This window comes from Carassius gibelio, chromosome B12, assembly GCF_023724105.1.
Source record: "Carassius gibelio isolate Cgi1373 ecotype wild population from Czech Republic chromosome B12, carGib1.2-hapl.c, whole genome shotgun sequence".
In the NCBI taxonomy this organism is placed as follows: Eukaryota; Metazoa; Chordata; class Actinopteri; order Cypriniformes; family Cyprinidae; genus Carassius; species Carassius gibelio.
The window spans coordinates 433,754-452,338 of record NC_068407.1 but is presented as its reverse complement, the minus strand read 5'-3'; the positions used below and the strand labels follow the sequence as shown (position 1 = coordinate 452,338).

General features: G+C 38.4%; 2 protein-coding genes across 3 annotated transcripts; one reads left to right on the top strand and one right to left on the bottom strand.

Annotated features, from left to right (window-relative positions):
* Window positions 1-242: 242 nt before the first annotated feature.
* On the top strand, window positions 243-4,964 carry LOC127968876 (ras-related protein Rab-37-like). Of its 2 annotated transcripts, XM_052570261.1 has the most exons (9): window positions 243-313; window positions 976-1,086; window positions 1,910-1,951; window positions 2,036-2,102; window positions 2,181-2,233; window positions 2,701-2,766; window positions 2,866-2,922; window positions 3,705-3,781; window positions 3,911-4,964. In XM_052570261.1, exons 1-9 carry the CDS (start codon window positions 260-262, stop codon window positions 4,014-4,016), a joined length of 633 nt encoding a protein of 210 aa, XP_052426221.1. In that variant the 5' UTR covers window positions 243-259; the 3' UTR covers window positions 4,017-4,964. The 2 variants fall into 2 exon arrangements, with proteins under 2 accessions (XP_052426221.1, XP_052426223.1); XM_052570263.1 differs by lacking the exon at window positions 1,910-1,951.
* An 8,960-nt stretch (window positions 4,965-13,924) lies between these two features.
* Window positions 13,925-18,225, bottom strand: LOC127968740 (hematopoietically-expressed homeobox protein hhex-like). Its single transcript, XM_052570077.1, has 4 exons — window positions 17,859-18,225; window positions 15,207-15,385; window positions 15,072-15,122; window positions 13,925-14,224 (listed from the first exon to the last, which is right to left on the bottom strand). The coding sequence occupies exons 1-4, from the start codon at window positions 18,160-18,162 to the stop codon at window positions 14,081-14,083; spliced, it is 678 nt and encodes a 225-aa protein (XP_052426037.1). The 5' UTR covers window positions 18,163-18,225; the 3' UTR covers window positions 13,925-14,080.
* Between the last annotated feature and the right edge of the window lie 360 nt (window positions 18,226-18,585).

Below are 18,585 nucleotides of genomic sequence, written 5' to 3'. Positions count from 1 at the left end.
AATGTAAGTCGCTCAGGATAAAAGCGTCTGCTAAATGCATAAATTTAATTTAATATTTTTAATTTATTTTAATTTAATTTATATTATCTTTTTTATTTTATTTTTCCACAATGCTTTTATTCAGTGCCAAAAGAGCAAGAGTATTTTAACATATGATCTAATTATTTATAATACTGCTGCACGCTCCGGGTGCTCTGTCTCGTGAAGGGGGCGTGGCAGTGACGCAGTTCTTCAGGTGTTGCGTCATCGGCGCTCAGAGATGGATCAGATCAGCGATGCGGCCGTCGCTTATAATCAGGATTTTACACACAAGGTAATTATTATTAATCAATCTATAAACCATCCGGTGAATGATGAGTTTTCAGCCATCTGTTTGACGAGATGAAAATGTGGGTAGATGTGACGATCATTCATGTGCGTGTTTTTTTTGTGATATTTGACGTATTTGTATGGGTGTCTGTCCATTCATTATTAATTTCAAAGTAGACCTAGTGCAACACATTGTAGATCAATTATTTTCCAAATCTTGAGTCTTGAGACTCTCATCGGAAGGTGATTACAGTGTTATGATGTGATAATAATAAGGGTGATTATTACAGTGTGTTATCACAGCATGTGATGATGTTGATTATAGAGTGTTATGGTGTGTGATTATAGGATATTAAAGCATGTCATGATGGTTATTATAGGTACATTTCCTTCCTAACACTCAGAGTAAAGCCAGTATATCTGAATGAACACTGAATTGACCCGTGTTCCTGAAGAGAGATGAATGCCACAGCATCTGTGTTCCTTCCGCCTGATTACTTCCTGTTGGGGGGGGGGGTTGTTATGGCAACAGCACACCTGCATCAGCACCAGCGTGACGTCACGTAGAGATGCACTGGTTATTAATCAGTGATTTCTGTTCATATGTTCTACATGTTCTTAGATTCTCATCTGTGTTGTGTCTCTCTTCATCTCGTCGTCTTGTAGACCATCCTGGTGGGAGACAGCGGAGTGGGAAAGACATCTCTGCTGGTTCAGTTCGATCAAGGAAAGTTTATCCCTGGATCGTTTTCCGCAACCGTGGGAATTGGATTTACGGTAATTCATCATTAATCAATAATAGTAATGTTTAATTTTAAATGTTTTAGAAGACTCTTCTGCTCAGCAAGCCTGCATTTTTTAGATCCAAAGTACAACAAAAACAGTAATATATTTTTACAATTTAAAATAACTGTTTTCTATTCCAGTATATATTAAAGTGTGATTTATTTCTGTGATGCTCCGCTGTATTTTCAGCATTATTCCTCCAGTCTTCAGAGTCACATGATCTTCAGAAATCAGAATAATATGATGATTTACTGCTCAAGAAACATCATTATAAATATTATAAATATTCTTTGATGAACAGCAAAAGATCAAAAGATCAACATTTATTTGAAATAAAAAGCTATTGTAACATTATACACTATTCCATTCAAAACCTTGGAGTCAGTTTAAAAAGAAATGATAGAAATTAATAATTTTATTTAGCAAGGATTCTTTAAATTGATCAGAAGTGATGATAAAGACAATTATGATGTTACAAAAGATATCTGTTTCAGATAAACGCTGTTCTTCTCATCAGAGAAACCCTACTCAGCTGTTATTACTATAATAAATGTTTTATGAGCAGCAAATCAGCACATTAGAAGGATTTCTGAAGATCATGTGACTGGAGTAATGATGCAAAAAATTCAGCATTTAAACCACAGAGTTTAAAATCTATTCCAATAGAAACCAGTTATTTTAAATAATAAATCAAAAGTTTAGTGTACTGTGGATCAAATAAAGCAGAAGAGAAGATGAAAACTCTTGTGACTGCTGGTGTGAATATATGAGAGGACAGAGAAACAGATGCATGTCTCGTCTCGTCTGTTGTCAGAATAAAGTGCTGGCTGTGGACGATCTGAAGGTGAGATTACAGGTGAGTGACTCTGATTCTGTGCAGCTCTGATGACTGCATGCGCAGAGAGAGCGGATCACTGTAACGGATCAATCTCTGTCTCAGATCTGGGATACGGCGGGACAGGAGAGGTTTCGGAGCGTCACACACGCGTACTACAGAGACGCTCAGGGTGAGAGAGCATTAACCCTTCACTGTCTGGATCCGCTGGTTTCTTCTAATCCATGATGGTTTATTGTTGACCTCACAGCTCTTCTGCTGCTCTATGACATCACCAGCAGATCCTCCTTCGACAACACACGGGTACAGACTACACTTCATCAACACACAGAACTTAAATTATATCCTTAATAATAATACAGAGTTTGTCCTCCTGAGGTTGGTGCTCAGCTGCATGTTACACACTTTTACATTTGTTGAAAAATCTGTCATTATTTTATTATCATTAATGAAAGTAGTGTAGTTTTGTCATTTGAAATTAGTTTTTATTTTATATTTCATAATTTTTTTCTTTTTGAATTTTATTTTTATAATTAGTTTTATTTATCAATAACTTATTTTATTCCTGAAAATAGTTATTAAAAATGTATTTTATTTGGTTTCAAATAAAAGTAACACTTTTTTTTTTAATCTAACTTAAAACAAAATTGTGGTTGTGGCTAATATGTTGTTTATCTAGCATAATTTAATTATCATAATAAATATCTAACATTATTCAACATACAGAGAGAATACTAGAGGCTTCTGATTGGCTGGATGTTTTGTTGTAGGCGTGGCTTACTGAGATCCATGAATATGCTCAGGATGATGTGGTCATCATGTTGCTTGGCAACAAGGTGAGAAGACTTTGAGCTTGGATCTTGTGTTACATAATTCATAACTCAAGTGTGCAGTGTAAGTGTGTGTGTGTGTGTGTGTGTGTGTGTTCTCTACAGTCAGACATGGCCAGCGCTCGAGCCATCAGACGAGAGGAGGGAGAGAAACTGGCCAGAGTGAGTCTCAGTCAGATCTGATGCTGAAATACAGCTGCGCATCACAGAAATAAATATGACACTTTCACAGAGATTCACACAGAGAACTGCTGTATTAAATAATACAAATACATTTTTTTAATCAAATGAATGCCGCTTTAAACAGAAGAGACATATTTCAAAACCATCACAAAATCATAAATATTTCAAACATTTGATGTGATGGTAACACTTTAGAATAAGGTTCCATTAGTTAATGTTAGTTAACTACTTTCGTTAACATGAACTAAGCAAGAACAATCCTTCTACAGCATTTATAAGTCTTAGTTCATGTTAATTTCAACATTTACTAATGCATTATTTAAATCAAAAGTTGTGCTTGTTAACATTAGTTAATGCACTGTGAATAACCATGAACTAACAATGAATAACTGTATTTTCATTAACTAACATTAACAAAGATGAATAAATACAGTAATAAATGTATTATTCATTGTTTGTTCATGTTAATTAATACATTAACTAACATTAACTAATGGAACCTTATTCTAAAGTGTTACCGATGTGATTTGTGTGTATATATTTATTTATTACTGTATGTGTATGTATACGTACAGCTTTAATTATTCTTTCAGAAACAGTCTAGACAAGTAATACTGAAATTAATTAATTAATCATAATTAATAAAAATACATTGAATACAATAAATACATATAAGTACATTTAGTGGTCAAGTTTGGCTTCAGGAACCCAAGTAGTAAGAGCTTTGTTCATGTTGTCTCCTTCAAACTTGGTTTTTGCAGGAATACGGAGTAATTTTCCTAGAGACCAGTGCCAAAACCGGACTCAACGTCGACGAGGCCTTCATGACCGTGGGAAAGTGAGTTTACATCTCTTAAATGTCTTCTAAAAGGAGTAAGGAGTACAGGACTCGTTGTGAAAGTACAGACACCTTACATCACAAACAGCAGTGAAAAACATGTTGTGTTCTTCATGAACGTGGTCACAGGGAGCTGGTGAGACGCTCGGTCCAGCTGTCCGTCGAGCACAGGTTTCACCTTCATGACGTGATGGAGCCGGAGAAACAGCCGTCCGTCTGCTGCAGCTTCAGCTAGAGACTCACGAGAACAGCATCCCTGTCACCTGATGATGTGTTCGATAACTTCATCTGTTCTGAAACCAGCAGAGAATAGACGTTAAACCAGCTCCTGTTTTATAGTTTGCCAAAGTAATGTTTGTGACCCTTCTAGCACAAAACCAGTCATAAGAGTCCATTTTTATTTACATAAAAGCTGAATAAATCATCTCTCCATTGATGTGTGGTTTGTTACGATAGATCAATATTCGTCTGAGATACAACTATTTGAAAATCTGGAATCTGAGGGAGCAAAAAAATCTAAATATTGAGAAAATCATCTTTAAAGTTGTTCAGATGAAGCTCTTAGCAATGCATATTATAGTTCTGATATATTTACAGTAGGAAATATACAAATATCTTCATGGAACATGATCTTTACTTAATATCCTAATGATTTTTGACATCAAAGAGAAATTGATATAATGTTTTATTGTCTGCTACAGATATCCCTGTGCTACTTATGACTGCTTCTGTGTTATATAGTAAATAGATCGATGTCATTAAATTGTTTCATATGCTTATTGGTGAGTTTAGATCACGCTGAAGATCTGCAGGACTGTCTCGTTCACTTTCCTGGATTTTCTTGCACTGCGTTTGAATCTCAGGATCTGGGAATATTATGCACTAACAGACGCTCGAAAACATTGCAAACCTTTACAAAGAAAATATGCATTTATCTGTCTAGCCGTACAATGAATTAATCAGAATTACTAATTGATATTACTAAAGAAACACATATCGAGAGAGTATGTATATTTATGCTTGTTTATGTCCAAATGTATTATTATCAGAAAACTATTTTGTATATGTTTTGCTGAAATCAGAAGAGTTTGCACAGTTTTGTGTCCGATGTCCTCAGGTCTTTTCCTGTGCTATGACTGTGTATATGGAAGATGCTTTATAAAAGATCAGTTGTGTAAATCTTGAGGTGTCTTTGGGCATTGATTTCTGGGTTTTTTATATATTCTAAAGAACTAAAAAAAATTAAAGTTATTAGTGGAACCTAAAGAGAATAGTTGTGAAACAGCTTTTTATATTGTATTAATATTTTATATATTTTTAAAATATTATTGACACTATCTGAACAGTTAAAAGCAAAAATAGATCATGTAATAAATGATTTTAATTGACTAATATATTTAATTTGGGTGACAAGCTCTTGATTCGCCACTAGGTGTCGCCAAAGCGCTGCTTCAGAGCTCATTCACTACAATCCCATTAGTTTCTAGATGAACTTGGAGTATCATAAATAAGACAGGATCTAGTTGTAGTTTCTAACTGTTCATCAGACACATGGTTTAATTCCTCATGAATGCAGTTTAAAGGCTGTGTGCCTAAAGAGACACTGGAGCGCTGCTCATGAACGTCTCAGTGAGAGCACATTGTTCTGGGCTTCTTCTTCTGTGATTTCCTGCTCATCTGATGCTGTTCTTCAGACTCTTGTGTGAACAATAGTGTTTCCTCACGGCGGCGGGTCACCGTGCCTCACATCTGTAACGGATATGTGTGTGAAGAGCAGGAACAGCAGCAGGCCGAGCTGTATTGTGTGTTTCTGCTGACTCTCAGCTCTGAGGTCAATGATCTCACACACACACACACATTTAATATAGGCATATAGTCACTATGTGTCATTCTCTCCACTTCCTGTCCAACTTTTACTGTTTCCTGTGTCTGAACATTAAACTCGCTCACCGTCTCTGTGTGACCGACTGACCAGCTTCACTGTGAGTATTGACCAGTGTCCTGCGGCACAGAAGCAGTCATCAGATCACAGAGATATCTGTAGAAACAGACAACAATACACTTTATGAGTCACAATTATACATTTCTCTTTTAGGCCAAAAATCATTAGGATATTAAGATCATGTTCCATGAAGATATTTAGTATATTTTCTACCTAAAACTTTATTCTTGATTAGTAATATGCATTGTTAAGAGCTTCATCTGAACAACTTTAAAGATGATTTTCTCAATATTTAGATTTTTTTGCTCCCTCAGATTCCAGATTTTCAAATAGTTGTGTCTCAGACAAATATTGTCCTCCGAACAAACCACACATCACTGGAGAGATCATTTATTCAGCTTTTATGTAAATAAAAATGTACTCTTATGACTGGTTTTGTGCTCCAGGGTCACATATCAGCTAATTCATAGGTCATTAATATTCATAGCAACGTGTATCTTACCAGCCAATCGGGTAGGTCAACTGGTCTAATTAATATTCATGAGGCAGAAATCCAATAATACATTCGAATCTATTAATTTGAAGCTCATGTCAAGACAAAAGAGTCCAGGCGCTTGTGTGTCTGTATCAGTATGAAGGCTGTGTTTGCAGGGCGTTTATTTTGGAGTTAGCTGTGTTCTCTGTCGATCCTCTGATTAGATTAGTGGGTGTGATGAAGTCGGCTTGGTTTACTCTTCACGATCAATAGTTCACCTTTGAAACTCTGCATACATGTGAAAGAATAGCTTATCGTGTTAGAAAAACCTCCTGATCTGTTTAGCTAGTGCCCTAATTTGAGCTCACCCGCAGAGATCTGGAGACTGACGGCCCTCGACCTTGAGATGCTTCCCTGGAGTCTGAACTCAGAGCACACACACACACACACACACACACACACACAGAGACACACACACACACACACACACACACACACACACACACACACACACACACACACACACAGAGACACACACACAGACACACACACACACACACACAGACACACACACACACACACACACACACACAGACACACACACACACACACACACACACACACACACACACATACACACACACACACACACACACAGACACAGACACAGACACACACAGAGACACACACACACACACACATACATACACACACACACACACACACACACACACACACAGACACAGACACAGACACACACAGAGACACACACACACACACACATACATACACACACACACACACACACACAGAGACACACACACACACACAGAGATACACACACACACACACACACACACACACATACATACACACACACACACACACACACACACACACACATACATACACACACACACACACAGACACACACACACACACACACACACACACAGACACACAGACACACACACACACACACACACACACACACAGACAGACACACAGACACACACACACACACACACACACACACACACACATAGAGAGATACACACACTCTCTCTCTCTCTCTCTCTCTTTCACACACACACACACACACACACAGACACAGACAAAGACACACACACACACACACAGAGAGACACACACACACACACACACACACACACACACACAGACACAGACAAAGACACACACACACACACACAGAGAGACACACACACACACACACACACACACACACACACACACACACATATATATCTATATCTATGTTATAGTACTAAAATATTTTTTCAATTTAAGTTATATTAAATGAAAGTCTCTTAATGAAAGCAAAGCAGTGTATGTTTAACAGTAATGATCAGAAGCTTTAAGTAAACAGTAATAGATCTCTGTTTATTTTGAAGAATAGATCTGCTTTGAAGTTGTTTACACTCTGGAGCTGTGAGTTTATTGCTCTTTTACATCTGTATCTGTGTTTGTGTGCAAACGATTCTACCTTAAACTGAAGTTAATGATTCAGTAAATCTGAGTCGTGAGCGGATCTGCTCTAGAAGGAGCTTCAGACTCACGCGCGGATCAACGTCTGACTCTTCTGAAGCTGTGTGTGTTCTTACAGAGACTCACGAGCGTCTGTCTGCTGACCTCATGTTATTTCTGTTCTGTTTCTTATGCAACGAACGAGGAGAAGGGGCACTCGAGGAGATGACAGCCCAGCTAGAGAGGTCAAAGGTCAAACCAGGTGGAAACAGAAGCGTCTCTGCGCTGCTCTTGCAACATTGCATCAGTGTTTCCAGCTAAACTTGGATGAGAGACAAATATATATATATACGCAATTACAATAATTTATGTTAAATTTACTGTCAAATATAGGTTTATTAACCGTAAACATTTTAAGAAAATGTTATACATATTATTAATATACATTTTATTCATAATTATCATTATTATTTGTTGAATTGTAAATGCATGAATCTGTAACAAATCATTACTGAAAAATAAATGTATCAATAAGTATATCTGACTAAACAAATCAGAAACAACTATCCCACAATTTGACTTTTACTATGGTAAAGGAAACTAATAAGCCTCATTCTGGAGGAAACGGTGGGAAAACAAAGTGACTTGTGGTAGATCAGATATTTGATTGTAAATGTAAAAGTAATGCATTACTTGACTAGTTATTCTTGAAAAGTGATGTGATTGCGTATCTCTGGTTGCTTGTCATGCATGGACACACTCTGATTTGGGTTTTCCTGCATTAGTGTAATGCCTCAGGAATGTGGAGAGTGTTTTATTTATGATTATTTATTGTTTCCAGCGTGTCTCTAATTGAAGAACAAGCCTTTCATTTGAAGAACCTTGTCTCACACCGCTTCCATGAGGCTGTTATCACAGGCAGAGCTCTACAGGAAACTCTGTTTATCACTTCCTTTCAGTCGTAGTTTGTTTAGGGCTCGGTTGTGTGATCAGAGACAGAGAGAGAGCGAGCATCGGAGGAGAACACCCACAGGAGCTGCTATCAGTCTGTCACAGGACGACAGGTCGCTCTGTCTCGTTCTACAGCTTTTTAAAGAGTGTGAGGGATCTGGAGAGGGGAGCGTTTCACTTCTGCTTTCTAAAAGAGGCGAGAGCATTCAGCCAAGACACATCACTGCACACTCAAACAGAGAGCGTTCAGAGAAGTGATCCGTCTGTCTGCGAGCGTGTGTGTGTGTGTGTGTGTGTGAGAGAGAGAGAGACTGCACTGTCGGTGCAGACATATGAGCGTTTAATGACATAATACACAAAAGCAGAACATACAACTGCATTTGTTTTTCAGTAATGGCAAATTTCAGAAATTGTGGGTCCAGCTCATGAAACTATATTTAACTGATGTCATTATGCACTTACAGCTCTTTTCAAAATATGCATATCAAATAGTTTGTCTTCCCTAGTCTTAAGAAAAGAAACAAATAATACAAAATAAAATAAATTCTTTATAAACTTTATAAACTTCATAAATCAATATAAACAGAAACCAAAGTTCATACTGCTATTTTCAAAAGTGACAAACGCAAATTCATTCTTAATATACAGCTAGCTCCGTCAATGGAGAAATGAGATGGTTCTTCATCTCTGGTGTTCCTGACACGCGTGTAGACAGCGTGACAAGTGTTCTCCCTCTTCTCCTCGGCTCAGATCCTCTCAGTACATCCTTCAGTCTCCGTCTGAAAACAACATCTACATTTTATCTTCACCCCAGTGATTACACACTCAAAAAAATCCCTAAAGCACTCTCTCTCTCTCACACACACACACACACACACACACATATATAGAAATATATAGTTATATTAAATTATGAATTTATAAAAAAAGAAATAAAAGAAATACAATTACACACAAATATAAATATGTGAAAATATTTTATGTATTTAACTAAACAGGAAAGTGAAACTGGAAGAAACAGTGGCCAGTGTTGTTGCAGTTCTGTGTTCTGCCTGAAGGGGCGCATTTCTCTGTGTAATATCATCATCATCATCATCATCATCATCTCAGGACAACAGCATCACTAGACTTTTCTCATCCAGAAATGAGCTCAAGTCATAAAATCTTAGTTTGCTTCACAACCAAACCGTTTAGTTCAGTCGGAGTGATCTGTGATGGAGGGAGATGCAGGGACTCCACTGAGATGAATGTGCTGCTGAGCGGCGCTCCTCGGCCCTGATTTAAGAGCGTTTCCTCACATTCTCATCTGTGTTTTCACAGCCCGCCGTGGGCCAGAGAGGAAGCAAAACAAATTAGCCTCCATTGTTCGTAGCCCTGAGCTCTCCCAATAACAGTATTTGTGGAAACATACATGCAGGAATAACTTCCTGAGGCACACAGATTAATCGTCCCGGGCCGGGAAATCAAGCACTTACTAGCAGCCTTACTCCAGACTCTCTCCTGCTCTGTCATCACCACTGGTGGCCACAGCCCATCTGTGTGTGTGTGTGAGAGAGAGAGAGAGAGTGTGTGTGAGTGTGTGTGTGTGTGTGTGTGTGAGAGAGAGAGAGAGAGAGAGAGAGAGAGAGAGAGAGACACACACACACACACACACACACACACACACACACACAGGCGCTGATGGAACGCAGTGGCAGCTTGACTCTTATCTCAGGTGTGTGTACGGATGAAAACCTGATCATGAGCTCAGCAGATCGGCCGTGTTGATCAGCCGGAGTTTTATGACAGACATCATGAGTTCAGTACACACACACCACAGAACACGATCGTGTGTGTCCAAGAACCCCAGCTGTTAGCTTTACAGACAGAAGAGACAGAAACGAGAAGCCTTCTATCTAGACTCACAGAAGAACTCAGACTTCATCAGGCACTGAATGCACCGTGATGATTGATTGATAAAAACCACTGTCACTATCCACTAACCACCAGCTTTCTGTTTCTGAAAACATCCCAATCTGACTCAAACTGAGGATTCAATCCAGATCTAAACCAAGACTTTGTGATCTAATCCGAATTCAGAGTCCTCTGAAGAACCCATTTTTAAGATTTGATCCAATCTGATGGACAGAATCCGATCGGATTACATTTGAACAACTGGCTCCAGAAGATTTATAATAAAACACTGATATCACACAAGTCTGCACTGTCTACTCATACACACACACTCTCTCTCTCTCTCTCTCTCTCTCACACACACACACACACACTCACACTCTCTCTCTCTCACACACACACACACACTCACACACGTTTGCTCAGATAAACACTGATCAGAGACTATTTGCTGATAAAAACACATTCTGAGAACTTTTTGACAATGTTCCCAATGACTTTTAACAACATTGTTTCTGAATGTTCTCTGAATGTTCAAAATGTCCAAAATGTTTAAAACAGTTCTGCAAACATTAAGGGAACGTTTCTGTTGAATGTTCTGAAACAAACAGTACATTTAGAAATATCACATCAACATCCAGCCACACGCGGCCAAAGATATACACTTGTTTTCTGGCCAAAATATAATTTAAATGTATGTTGCAAACAGAAATTTTAGACAGTATAAGCAAAAATATTTTTGAGGGACAAGAAAATACATTTCCAATCTTACAGTAGCTTATTTAGACAGATTAAGAATATTTTTGGCTCTTTTTGCATATTGTGAAATGCATTTAAAAATGTTTTTTTGTGCCATATCTAACTAAAAAGTTTCCATCAACGGTGAGTCAGGCTGACTTCTCTTCCGTGTGTTTCCAGACTGATGTCATCGTCCCGTCCTGCAGAGAGATGATCTTCATTACAGTTATTAGAGTTATTAGACGCTCACTCACTGTTCTGTCTGTGAACGCTGAGAGCAAGAGGAGAACTGCCTAATCACCGCATGCAGGATCTCTAATGGAAGTCTTGTTATCACGTCTCATTAAGTCACAGGAGGAATAAATCACAAGCTCGTTCACGGCCGCACATAAAAGCAATCTGAGCGTTTGCCCGAGCAAAAGGGAACAAACAGGCCATTAGGATCCCAGATCCCAGCCATCATGGAAAAGACTGACTGGAGTTTAAACACACACACACACACACACACAGCGCTGTGACCAGAGCGAACAGGCCTGAAAGAGTCCCTCTAATTGATCTGATGAAGCAAGAGTTGTTGTCAATTAAACTATCAGAGCCACTGGACATATCTCCGGCTGACGGGTCAATATTTGAGCTTTTGTGTCCCTCTGTGTTGGTAACAAGCAGCGCTCGTGGCCTTCAGATGAGGAGCAGATTCCTCCAGCAGCTCAGGAGAACATCACTCAGGGCTCATCGTTCACTCAAGTGTGCTGTTTGCTCTTCAATTAGACCTCATTCAGCTGGAGATGGAGCTTTTATATCACCGTCAGCCTTCTGCTTCACTGTCTGCGCTGATAAATAATGACTTCTGTAAACGTGAGCACAGCTCCAGATCATAAACACTCAGTCGGGGGGGTTTCGTCAGGATAGGATGCTCTCCCCCCGACAGAACGAGTCTAAAGAGAGAGATATGAGACCTGGAGCACAAAACCAGTCAGAAGAGACAATCTTATGAAATTGAGATCTATACATCATCTGGAGCTGAATAAATGATCTCTCCAGTGATGTGTGGTTTGTCAGGAGGACGATATCTGTCTGAGATACAACTATTAGAAAATCTGGAATCTGAGGGAGCAAAAACATCTAAATATTGAGAAAATCATCTTTAAAGTTGTTCAGAAATATTTATATATATGTATATTTACGGTAGGAAATGTACTAAATATCTTCATGGAACATGATCTTAATATCCTAATGATTTTTAGCATAAAAGAGAAATGTATAATTGTGACCCAGTGTGTTGTTAGCACAGTTTGTTTTGTTTCTTCATGGAGCTGATTGGTTGCCTCGTTGATCTGAGCTCAGGCACCAGGTGATTGGGTGAATATTTTCACTTTATTTAGAATGACAGTCCTTTTTTTAATTGCTTGTAAATCTCTGCTTTTGCTATATCATCACACATAGACCTCTGATCTGAGCTTCTGCCTGAAAATAAGCCACAAATAATGCTTTTTCACTCAGTGATGAGCTCAATGAGGTCTACAGTCAGTCAGTTCAGTATCGAAACACAAAACCTGCGCTCATTTCAAATGAAAAAAGGAGATAAAGAGATAAGATTGATGAGAGATTTACCAGCAATTCTGACTAGAAACACCAAACCAGGAAAATATCACTCAGGTCTCACTGATCATCACGACAAGTGCTGTTTGCTTTTCAATAATAATAATTTAAAAAGTACAGAAATCGTGTTTTATGTTCAGGGTTAAGTTCAATCTGACAAACAAATACAACTGAATCAATCTAAAGTTTTAGTGGCATAAACAAACTGAGGCTTTGAGGGTTTTGCATGCACTCTTCAAAATAAAGATGGTGTATTATGTTTCCTCGAAGAACCTCTATTCTTGGTGGAACCAGTAAATTCCCTTCATCTTTCAGAGGTGAAGACATGTTCAGGACGTGTTTGAGTCTGCGGTCAGGGCTTCAGTTCACATGCTGGGTTTGTTTTCAGGATCACGATTTGTGAAGCATTTCTCAGTTGAGGCCGGATCGATGCTCATGGTGTTGGTTTAGGAGCAAACTCTCACCGCTGCGAGGCTGTTGAACTCTCTCGCTGTGATTCATCACCCAGGATCCAATCATTAACTCCAGCATCAGCTCAAACTGTGTGTTTGTCTTGTTGGAAGCGATAAGATGAAGCAGAAGCAGAACAGATCACCGAGCTCCAGATCCCAAACTTCAGGAACTGAAAGAGTTTCATTGATTTTAATGACTAAGAGGTAATCTGCTGTGAGGAGAGGACTGTGGATCAACAGATAAAGAACTAATAACTCATTCTTCATCACCTCAGAATAAAGGAAACTCAGTCTGCCGTATTACAGTTTCTCATCAGAGTCTTTCCTCGTCACACACAGTTTCTCTCAAACAGCAGAAACACACACCAGATCTACAAAACCACACACTGATTCTGACTTTGACTCAGTTTCATAAAACAGTTTTTGCAAAACAACACAATTCTCTATGAACACACACATCTAACAGTGTTTGCAAATGTTTGCTTCTGAGATGTGTTTGTGATATTTAGAACAGTGCTTTGTTTTGCGAGAGATGTATTTTGTGTGCAATTCTTGGATTCGTGTAAAAAAAAAAAAAGAATGCATTAAAAAGGCAAATGAAACAGATACCGTATCCCCAAAATATTGTTTATTGACTAACACAAAGTATTTACACAGTTTCCCACAAGACGCCATATACAGGTTTGTATCTAGATCTACACATTAAGTTAATTGTGCTGTGAATGTACAGTATGATACAGTATGTACAGTGCTGAGGTGTTCGCTCAGAGCTGAGGATCCTCCTCCAGGTCCAGCTCCTGATCCGAATCAGACTCTTCAGACTCGTGTGTCACGTCTGGACTCGATCTGTCCGAGTTTCTCTGCTCGCCAGAGTCCTCCACATCTCTCTTACCGCTCGGAGGATTCTCCTGATCCAACAACATCACACAAACATCTCAGTATCAAACCTTGTTCAGAGCTTTTTAATTCAGCTGTATTTATTTCTAAAAATAAATAAATAAATAAATAAATAAAAGAGAGAGATTATAAATATAATATAGATTTTTCTATGAATTATAAACATTAGGCTATATTAATATTTTAGCATATTATAAAATAGCTATTATTTTACTACATTTAAATAATAAAACATATTTATGTCGTATTTATGTTTTGTATACATTTTATTTCGTGTTATTTTTAACTGATTTGTTTATTTATTTATTTATTTATTGCGCTGTTATGAAGCAGCGATCAAAAACGATCAAAACGAACGAACAGGATAATTAAATAACAAATAAATAAATAAATAAACAGACCAGGTGTAGAAACCATTTCATCCAACAAATCGCAAGTAATTTTCACTCAAAAATAAAATTACAAAATAAACGAAACGGCGAGTAACGCATTAAATTAAACGTGAAATTTTGTAAAAGACCGAAATATTTTCTTGTGAAACGCGCTCCAATAAACTAATCTCAATTTTACTTCGAAAAATCATTTGTAGTGTAATAAAATAACAGAATAAAATATTACAACAATATAAAGCTGTTTTCATTGAGATTAGTCACTTGAAAAGTGGAAGACATTTTTACAATGCATTTCTCTTTTTGTTTTGTTTGTTAGTTGTGTTTGTGTTTGCTGTAAATGTTCAAACGAGACGTCAGAGATTCTGATTATTATTTAGGATACTTCTAACAACACATAGTCCAGGATTCCTATAATTATTATAATAAATGAAACTCTTTGCCGTGTGCATTAAGAGCAGATTCTCACCTGCTTCAGTCGCCTCCACTTCGCGCGACGGTTCTGGAACCAGGTCTTCACCTGCAGACAGATGGAGATGAAGATGAAGATGAAGATGAAGATGAAGCACGCATTGCTCTGATGTTGTGTGATGGGAGCACTCACCTGTCTCTCGCTCAGCTGCAGCATCTTGGCCAGTCTCTTTCTCTCGGGAGGAGACAGATACTTCTGGGTCTCGAACTTCTTCTCCAGCTCGATGGTCTGGTCGTTGGAGAAGCGAACCTGTCCTCCTTTCCTCTTGTGCAGAGGTCTCTGGATGAACGGCGTCCACAGCAGAGGTTTACCTGCACAACACACGAGAACAAGCGCGTGTCAGCTGCACGAATCTGTTTCATATGCAGAATGAACTTTGGCGTGCAAATGTAACGTTAGGTGCGTAATATATGCACGCGAAAACTGCTTAAAATCTATTTGTGCAAACACGTGATCACATCGAGAGCAATCGCGCAGGACTGAAGCTGAATAACGTGTTTGGTTTGTCTGTCTGTCAGCTCGAACATCCGCTGAAAGCTGGGGTTTATAAGCAGAAGAACTATGGCAAAATTTCCGTCAATGTGTTTCCTGTTGGTTAATCTGGAGAATGGGGTGAACATCCGTCCAGTTCCCGCGCAAACACACAGGAAACTGCGATTCATCCCGTCTGTACAAACCCGATTAATCACCTTCAGATCAGACCTTTATCACATGATCCGCTTCTAGATGCTTTTAAAATCTACATCTTTTTTTCCATCTATTAAAACAAAGATTTAGATTTCATAATTTAATATTCAGGATAGTATATACTTATTAAAATATTCAAATACAGGCCTACAATATATGTCGTAAAATAATTGTAGAGCATAAAAATAAGCGCAAGAACGAAATTAAATAAAAATTTATTTTTTTTGGCCACAGGCCTACATACATATATAAATGAAGTTTTTTATTTTATTTCGTTTTATATATATATATATATATATATATATATATATATATATATATATATATATATATATATATATATATATATATATATATATATATATATAGCCTATATATATAGCCTACACACACACACACACACATTTTCTGAAAATATATTTAAAAAATATAATTACATTTAAAAAAACATTTAGGAATATATTTTGTCCTCCATATATTTCAGTCCAAGAAAATACCTTCACGCGTCACAGTTAAAGAAAATTACAGCACCTATATTCTCAATAAGCCTTGCAATTCATAAAACTATTTTATTTAAGAGTAATACAATTCTAATGGTGTAAAATAGTTTTTGATTTCTTTTAGACTTTAGTTTGTTTGTAAGGTATTTATAAATATATGAGTATGTATTAAATATAAGCCTAAATGAATTTATTTATATGATCGCCTAGACATCTGTTTAGGCCGTATTCTTACAAATCATATTTGCAATAATAAAACGGATGTCACATTTCTATAGGCATTAGTTTAGTTTTAAAAGCATGCAGATCTGAAGCGTGTGTAGATCATTATAAAGTTCCGTGAGGTGTGTTCGAGTTAAAAAGGTTCAGCTCAATGAAAGGAAACGAACAATCCGTAAAAAACGGATCCCGGCTATCAGAAGTCGAGTGTTTCCTGAATATGTGTGTATTGAGGATGTGGATAAAATAATCAGCAGCGTGCACGAGTCCTGCTCCAGGAAAACATCTCACAGCTTCTGAAAGCACATCTACTCCTATCGAGAGCTCAAGATTTCCGGAGTGAACGGAAAGGGTCAGGGCTTGCAGAACACAGGCAGTTTGAACCTCAGACCAACAACATGTGAGGAAGATCAGAGAGTCTTCCTCAGCCAAACACGCTTCCTGTAGAGCAGCATCTGGAGCACGATCCGAATTCACGCTCGGTTGAAGCAGCAGGGTCACACTAATGCGCTTTGAACTGCAGTTTCGAAATCAAGAAGAGCTTCCTCTTCAGGTCAGTCTGGTTGATATTATTAACCACACGAGCTGTTGGTAAACAGACCTCATGAAACTCGGCTTTCTATGGCCAAATCACGAACTTTTAGGCACAGTTTCACAATGCACGTCGGCTTTCAGGTTTACGCACACATACTTCTATCCGACTTAACCCATAGTAGGACACAAATGAACGCATTTAGGCTGATTCGGTAACGTTAAATCATTTTTATTTTAATGAAACAGATTTTTGACAAGATTCAGTTAATGTGGAGTCAGATTTTTTATATTAAAAGAAAGCTTTAAGAGAATCACAGCTAGAGAATCAATCACAATGCAGAAGCTACTAATTTCGCATTTTAGACACTAATATGCACCTTTTACATGTCTTAAAAATAAAGGTGCCAAAAAGTTCGTTTTTGCAGTGATGCCATCTTTGGTTCGCAGAAGAACCGTTTGGATGAGCATTTTAAAAACAGACTCTTTGATGCAAATAAAGAACCTTTATTTTTAGGAGAGAAGTGGTAAAAAGGTACAAAAGTGTAGCTTTAGTAAAAGCATGCAGCGACAGAGCTGTCCAGGGTAAAGTACGGTTCAGCAGCACGAGTTTCTGTTATCATTTGGCGTGCTATTCATACTCAGAAATTGATTTGGCCTGCACATGGAACTCAGTTCTTAGGAATCGGGGTGTGGGTAGGTGCACGTCAAACACATGCGGATTATAAATCATGCGAATCAAACAGGACGCGAATATAATTTCAAATTGATACGCGTTTTCATGAGCCGGGCTCTTCACCAGGTCTGGTTTAGATCTAAACAGGACAGAAATGAGTCTGGCTCTCACCCAGCGGGTCGTGGCGGATCAGCGCGTGCGTAAAGTCTCTCTGGAACGGGTAGATGGACGCGTAAGCGAGCGCCTGCGGCGACAGGACCGGGTGGACCGGCGTGGGCTCGTAGATCGGGGTCCGGTAAGACGGGATCAGGCTGGTGAACGAAGAGTTTGGAGACGGCAGGGTCGGCGTGGGCACCACCGGGCCAGGCACGGACGCGTTTCTGCCCAGAATGTCCTCGATGTAGAAGGGCGTCGGGTGCGCGGGCGGCGCGGGCGTCGGCGCGTAAAGAGGAGCGTGCGAGGGCTGGAACTGCATGGCTGGAGAACAATCCGGGGACTTCTGCTTCCATGCAGTTCGTCAGGTTGCGATGAGCGAAAGCGGGAGGTCACTAGTGAGGGAGGTGATGATGTTTTATGAGGGAGGAGAATAACGGGTCAAACTTCCTGCAGGTACACGAGCTCTGATTGGCTGTCTGAGAAGAATGAGATGAAGGAGAAGAAAGAAGAAACCTGAGGAGGAGGAAAGTCAGGATGCACCTGGATTAAACACACACTCCTGAAGCTGCAACCAAAAGCCTAGTTTCATGACATTATACATTGTTTATAACTAAACGCGTTAAAAAAATAAAAAATAAAAATTATATATATATATATATATATATATATATATATATATATATATATATATATATATATATATATATATATATATATATATATATATATTATTTACTACTGA